Source organism: Pinus tabuliformis, chromosome 6 (genome assembly GCF_031772625.1).
Source record: "Pinus tabuliformis cultivar Carrire ecotype Pingquan chromosome 6, CPIR1, whole genome shotgun sequence".
Lineage (NCBI taxonomy): Eukaryota > Viridiplantae > Streptophyta > Pinopsida > Pinales > Pinaceae > Pinus > Pinus tabuliformis.
The window spans coordinates 1,092,482,337-1,092,489,885 of NC_142292.1; the positions used below are offsets into that span (position 1 = coordinate 1,092,482,337).

At 37.6% G+C, this 7,549-nt stretch overlaps 1 protein-coding gene across 1 annotated transcript; it reads right to left on the bottom strand.

Moving 5' to 3' along the window:
• Positions 1-380: 380 nt before the first annotated feature.
• LOC149262721 (xyloglucan endotransglucosylase/hydrolase 2-like) lies at positions 381-1,909 on the bottom strand. The gene is made up of 3 exons (XM_089425103.1): positions 1,602-1,909; positions 1,385-1,485; positions 381-1,296 (listed from the first exon to the last, which is right to left on the bottom strand). Exons 1-3 carry the CDS (start codon positions 1,834-1,836, stop codon positions 610-612), a joined length of 1,023 nt encoding a protein of 340 aa, XP_089281229.1. The 5' UTR covers positions 1,837-1,909; the 3' UTR covers positions 381-609.
• Between the last annotated feature and the right edge of the window lie 5,640 nt (positions 1,910-7,549).

Below are 7,549 nucleotides of genomic sequence, written 5' to 3' on the forward strand. Positions count from 1 at the left end.
ATATATATATATATATATATGGATTTTGCCGAGTCAAGTTATTGAAGTGATGTATATTTTTGTTATCCATTTTATAATAAGATGTGAATTAATTAATTTCTATGAAATTTAATTTGGTTGGAATTTTAAGGAGTGAAAACGAAAATCACTGAATCTAGAATCTAGTGAATTCATGATTCTTCGAGGTAAGCTTGGAGTTACCCGTGACCTAAGCTCAAACCTGAAGAAAATATATAGATAATAAAAAAATCATTCCCATTACACATCTTAATACATGTTGGAGGTTAAAGTTCAACTTCATATTACACATTTTAACATATATTTGGAACGTAGACTTAAATATCCACAAGTAAACTCAATTTGACTTATGCGGCGGAGTGTTAAATTTTGCGTAACTCAAAAGATTTTCTGATATTAAATAATTGAAAATGGAAGGCTTCTCGACATCAATGCGGGTGAGTTAGAGAAAACTTTGAAATTGCCATCCGATGATTGCAAATTCTACAAAAACTGGTGAATCCCCATCGTTATTGTAGGCAAACTAGGAAATATAATCGCACTGGTACTATACACTCTTTAGATTCTGAAAAAATCAATGTACTGCTTGCTTTAGAGAACTAAACTGCGGCATTCTGGCGGAGGAACGGGATATCTGTTTTTGTCTGCGCAGTAGTCATAGATCATGTAATTTTTGCGCACCCAGTTCAACCTCGCCAATATCTCTTTTTTCTCCACCGCTCCAATTCCCCCCGGTGGTGAGGTTGAGCCCTCTCCATTTTCATGGAGCGAAGTAGTAGTAGTTGTATTGATGGCGGATGAGGAAGAGTTAGAGTTAGGAAAAGTAGTTTTGTGGTGCTGCAGGCACTTGGAGATGTGTCTATTTGATCTCACTTGGCACGCCCCCTCAACGCGGAAGTTTGTGTAAGAAGCAGCAAAGGGAGCGTTGCTCCAATTGGTCTTCACTTGCCCTCCTTGGGTCGCCCAATCATCCGCATTCCACAAGCTGGAGAAAACTGCCATGGCTTGCCTGTTCAGGAACGGCACCCCCATTGCTTCATTGTTCTTGTACACTCTGATGGGAGTGGCGTCCACATAGAATATGATGTGGTGCGGGTTCCACTCAATGGAATATGTGTGAAAGTCCGCAGTGGGGTCGAACCACAAATAAATGCGTTGCTCTCTCTGGCCAATTCCATGGGCGTATATGTTCGTCTGCACGATGTAAGGCTCCCCAGACACATTACCCAGAAATTCAAAATCCACTTCATCGTGCTTTGCCCCTGCATTCGAAGAGAGCTGCAATATATATATATATGTCCAATGTCAGTCAACATTAATCGGCCACTATTAGTGTTAGTATTGGACATTGGAGGAGATTACTTACATAGTAAGCAGTGACAGTTCCAGCTGAGTCTCCGGCCACCAACTTTATTTGCATTCCAATGTTGCCAAACAGAAACTTCTTCTTGGAGGCGAAGCCTGATCCTGCATATATGTAATATATATCATAATCTTCTGTAAGTAATCATAAAACAAATTCAGCATTTAGCAGCAGCTTTGAAATTAATAGACCATATAAATTAGTAGAGTACACTTCTCACCTGAGGGTCGGTCAAGCAAGAGCTGCATCTGTTGGCCTCCATTGAGAAATCTGGCATGATCAGGAGCCCAAGTGATGTCGAAGTCCTGGTAGAAATTCCCACTATTCACTCTGCTGCTTGCAGCCGTCCCCCACAGAAGCAAAAACACGATCGATATTAACATTGACATTGTAGTTGACGATGTCAGGATGCAGGGAGCCATGTGCAAGTAAGGCCACGTCAGGTAGCAGTGCATACCAAGTGGTGGAGTGAGGGGAGAGTGACAAGTATAAAGAGGTTGAGAGGCACCAAACTTGTATTTATACTTATAGGCGTAAGTGGAGCGTCCAGCAGAGCTGCACAAATATCGGCAGATGCCATTATAGCATGTTGTCTGGCGTTGCCGGGTTGTCATGCAGTAAGGCAAGAAAATTACATATCCAAGTGGGCCTACTGAGTGGTTCAAAATTAAAGAAAAAAGATCCGAGGACTTGAGATCTTTATCGATTGCGGTTGCACTTACCCTTGTTATCAGGCTCCAGCTGTGTCTTCGCTGTAGAGCATGTCATATGTATTAGCGTGGGCAGCGCATCGAGCCGTCAGGAAATATGTGGTGTGGCGTCGTGTCGTGTTGACAACACTCTCTCCCCTATCTTCTGCCAAAACCTATAATTATATGTACGTCCCACTGTACTCTCCCACGATATTCATGCGTCCAGTTGTCAAGCGCAGTCTGAGTTGGAATCGTAATGGGTGGCTGTACTGTACTGTACTGTACTGCAGAGTGCGTAAAATCCAGGAAATAATAATGGAACTCCTAAACAATGTCTCCAGAGTAGCTAGCCCGCAACTTACTGGAACAATGCAATTCTCCCTGACTTGACTTGAATGCGACATCTGATTACACTATATTATTCGATGCACCATCGCATCAAAATACAGACAAGCGACAGAAAGTAGTAAAGCCGGTGACCCCATTACATTATGAGATTATTTAATAATAAAGCTTGGCTGAAGCTCCCCAATTTATAAAATATTTTCATACATTTGCGCTTGGCTGAAGCTACCCAATTTATAAAATATCTTCATGGATTTGCTCGAGGTGTACGGCTCGATATGTCCTACCGATTTAATATTCATAAGGCATATTTATTGAGAATTTGTCTTTTAATTTTTATTTTTTTTATAATCTAAACGTAAATTTTATTTAATTTTTAAGTCAAATCAATATTTAATTTAAAATACTTACTAGTAAAAAAGTTTAATTTATTTATTATTTATTTACATTAATTAATTATTAAATCACATTATAATAAACAATTTTAATATATATATGTATTTATTAATTAATTAAATTTATAAAATAACTGGTATATATTAAAAAATAATAATTTGATGTATTTTTTTATTCATTATATCCACGGTGGTCGTAAAAGGCAATGGATTTGTTGTGGCCAGATAGGCATTGAGGTGTCTATTGCTCTATACCTTAAGAAGGTGGTGCAAAAACAACTTTCTAGAGGTTGAAACTAGAGTGGAAAGAACGATGCTTTTATAATGACCGGAACCTCTTTGTAAGAGAAAACCTGAGCGGATAATTTTTTCCCACTGTTTCATATATATTGGAACACTTCTGTTACAACACAAAAGACAAATAAACTAATGGGATACTAATCCCCTGTTTTATTTTACTTTGTTATTGTTATTAATATGAAAGCGTTTTTTTTGTTTTAGGAAAAAAAAAAATTACAGTAACATCTCTATAAATATGGTAAACTAAAAGATTATAATTACATATAAATATTGTAACCTCGAAGGTTATAATGATAATAACATTTTTGTAAATATTGTAAATTGTAATATCTCTATAAATATTGTAAACTAAAAGACTATAACATCTTTATAAATATTATAAAGTAAAATAAAAGAGAAATCATTTAGCTAATTAATTTTTAAAAACAGACATTGCATTTTTAAAAAATAATTATATATTAATTACAATTGATCTCATTATGCAATACTATTATTTAAGATTAGAGTAAACAAAACTCTAACCTAACATTTTTATAAATATTATAAAATAAAATAAAAACGATAAATATTATAAAATAAAATAAAAACTAAATTATTTAAATAGTTACTTTTGAAAAACAGAGATTGCATTCTTATAAAATAATTATGTATTAATTACAATTGATCTCATTCCCCAATACTATAATATAATCTAAGTTAGAGTAAACAAAACTCTAACCTAACAACTTTATAAATGTTATAAAGTAAAATAAAAAGAAAAATCATCTATATAATTACTTTTGAAAAACAAATAGTGCACTCTTAAAAAATAATTATATATTAATTACAATTAATCCCATTTCACAATACTATTATATTTTAGAAATAGAGTAAACAAAACTCTAACCTAATCTAATCTAAATATAGTGTTTGATGATATGTCAAAAAATTTCTACAAATATTTAATAAATTCCATCGCAAATATTTAATAAAAATCAGCTTCATTCCAAAAAATAAATAAACACATAAAAAACCAATTTCTCAAACTTACGTTGAAGAGAGGATAGGATTTGATCTTCTGCATGATAGATCAACAAAATATAATATTAGTACTCAATAACTATCTTGAGTTTTGATTGATTTTTCCACTGATATGCGACTCGATATGATAAGGAACTCATCATTATTGCACATTTTCTTCTTTTTTTTTTCAGAGAGAAAATCAGAATAGTTATATTAAGAAAATATAGAGTTCAAAATACATGTTCGAAATCATATCTATGTGAAACAGCAGGATAACTGCTGCTGTTTCAATAGCGAGAAACTGATGAGGCAACATATTTACATCATGTCACTGATTTTATGGTGAAAACCCAGCGAGAATCATTGAGCCCCGCATTGTGCAAAAAGGCGCAGCATATAGGCATGAGGAAAACCATGAAACAAACACACAGTGTCGCTTCAAGAGAGAAGCAGACCTTCCAAAAAAGATTGAGAAGGAAACCAATAACTGAAAATACACCAGCATTGAAGAGTAGATGGTCCAAAATGCTGAAATATGAAAAACAGAGCTGGATTGGAGATTAATCTGCAGGAGGCAGATTGCCCGTGATTTGGATCAGGATAGAATGAAGGGGCAATCTGGAGTTCTGGAAAATGCATTCATTTCTCCATTTCCAAAGATACCAGCAGGTGAGGATAAACAATGAGCGCCAGGAGGGATTCTGAGCACTCCACCAGTTGAAGCCTTCCTGTACAGATGAAAAAACTTGATGAGAAAAACCATATATCAAAGATAATTCATACCAGATTGTTGAAGATGAGGCACAGCTGAAGAACATGTGTGCGTTGGATTCAGCTTCCGAAAGGCACATTTGACATCTGCCTGGACCCTGCCATCCCTTTCTTTGGAGAACCTGCCAGGTGAGATTCCTGTCCGAGAAGAGGAGCCATGAGAAAAGAATCATCTTGAGAGGACAGGAAGCTTTCCACAATTTGAGGGGGAAGATGGGAGAGGAGGGTGTCTGTCGTGGTAGGAATGCAGCATATAGATCTCTGACTCTAATAGATTGTGATGAATTCTGGAGCGACCAGATGAGTTCGTCCTTGGACCCCGATTGAGAGAAGCCCTTGCTGGAAAAACCATTGATAGCTGATGACCATAAGGGACGAAGAGAGTGGGGCAGAGATAAATCAGCCGCATCCTTCCACACAGGGGACCGAGATGACCAAGTTTTTATTAATTTGTCCCATGTGAAAAAGCCCCTTTGGAAGAAGAAAGAAAGCAATGCAGGGGGAATCAATGATTCCAGATTGAACACAGTAGAATCCATGCCAATAAAAATGCTAGATCCCGTGAAGAATTTCCATCTTAAATTCATCAAGAAGAGAGACTGGATTTTTCTAAAACTCTGCCATATGGGGGAGCTCTTCTGATGCCTAGAGAGCGCCTTCTGTACCAAAAAACCATGCTTTTCCCTTTGAGGTATTTCTGATTAATGATAGAGCTCCATTGACATTTCCCGAATATACCTCTGATGAGAGATTTGCATAGTAAAGCTTTCCCGAAAGTCGGCATGTGCAGAAGGCCCCAACCGCCCAGAACCTTCGGCCTTGAGATGGAATCCAGCTTTACGAGATGGATCTTTGACTGATAAGATTTGCCGCTCCATAAAAAAGTGGCCGCCGGAGAAGCCTTTTTTCTTGTAATAGATGTAGGAAGTAGGAAGAGGTGGCCCCAATATACCGCTAGTTGAGAGAGAACAGACCAGACCAATATATATCTACCTGCCAAGGATAAAAAGCGCATCTCCCAACATGAGATTTTCTTGTAAAAACGCTCGATTAGCCACTGCCAATCCCTTGCACGATATGCTTTTGCTTTTAAGTGGAAACCAAGATATTTAAACCCATCCTTAATCAATGCAAGTTTTATGCCAAAACGAGCAGCGATCCATTGAGCTATGTCCGGATTTGTTCCATTGTGATACAGAGTGGATTTGTCTTTATTAATAGAGAGGCCTGTTGCGGAATGAAATTTCTGGAAAATCACATTTAAGCAGACCCATGAAGATTTACATAGCATCGCGAAAAGGAGAATGTCGTCTACAAAGAGGTTATGAGAGAGGGAAATGTCCTTGCAGATCTTGATCGGCCTGCATCTCCCTTCTGCAACGGCCAGATTGATCTGTGAGCTGAGGGAATTCATTACGAGAATAAAAAGAAGAGGTGATAGAGGACAGCCTTGGCGAAGGCCCCTCTCCGCTGGAAAGAAAGAAGATGGTATGCCATTTATGAGAACTGAGTAATTGACGTTTTCAACACACGCCATAATCCATCGAATTCCCTGAGCACTTAATCCAATTTTTGCAAGAAGGATTCGAAGGAAGCCCCAGTCTACGCAATCGTAGGCTTTTTTGAGATCTATCTTCAGGACTGCGGCATCTATATTGTTTGTTGTAATTGAGAAAAGGCATTGCTGCGTCATAGCAACAGCGTCCAGAATAAGCCTACCTTTTAAAAAGGCATGCTGCTCCTTTGTTATGAAGGAATTAAGGACCATCTTCAGCCTTTCGGCAATAATCTTAGATATGATTTTAAATAGGGTATTGCAAAGGGATATCGGCCTGTAGTCGAGGAGCGATTCCGATTTGTCCTTCTTGGGGATAAGTGCTATAAAGGAGGCAGACAGCGCACTGTTTATGTTCCTAGACACGCGGGAGGCATCCACCATGCCCGGAAAATCTTTTTTGAACAGATCATAGAAATGAAAAAAAAACTCGATCGGCCACCCATCAGGGCCTGGGCTTTTGTCCCTTTTGAACTTTTTAATGGTGTCCAGAAGTTCCTCCTCTGTGATAGGCATGAAGAATTGATCATTTGCGTTCTCGTCAAACATTACAGGCAGTTGTTCCACATCCCATAAAGAGTCATAAGCATTTCCATCCTGCCTTTTATAAAGATTTTGAAAAAATCTGGTAGCTTCTGCCGAGATATCCTGTTGAGTGTGGAAAAAACCCCCCTTGCCATCCTCAATCTTCCAAATGGAGTTTTTGGCCCGACGTGCATTTGCAAAATTGTGAAAAAATTTAGTATTACGATCACCCTCCCTGAGCCATGTCGCTCTGCTTTTAAGCCTCCATAATGCTTCCTCCTTTTGCAACAGCTCGATTTTCTTTTTTTCCAGGGACCTGATGAGGACTTTTTGATCAAAAGATAGACCATTATATTGAGCCGAATTAGATAGATAACTTATTTCTTTTTTGATGTCTGATAGCGCCTGTTTGTCCAATCTCCTCTTCTTGATCTGCCAATCCTTTGCTGCTTTCCTTTCATTAAGAACATTACGTGGACATGAATGGCTTGCATTACTCATACATTTCACCACTCGTATTTGATAGATTTATGTGGGTGGGATTTGTTTTATTAATTTTTTTTTTATAATATGGAAAATATAA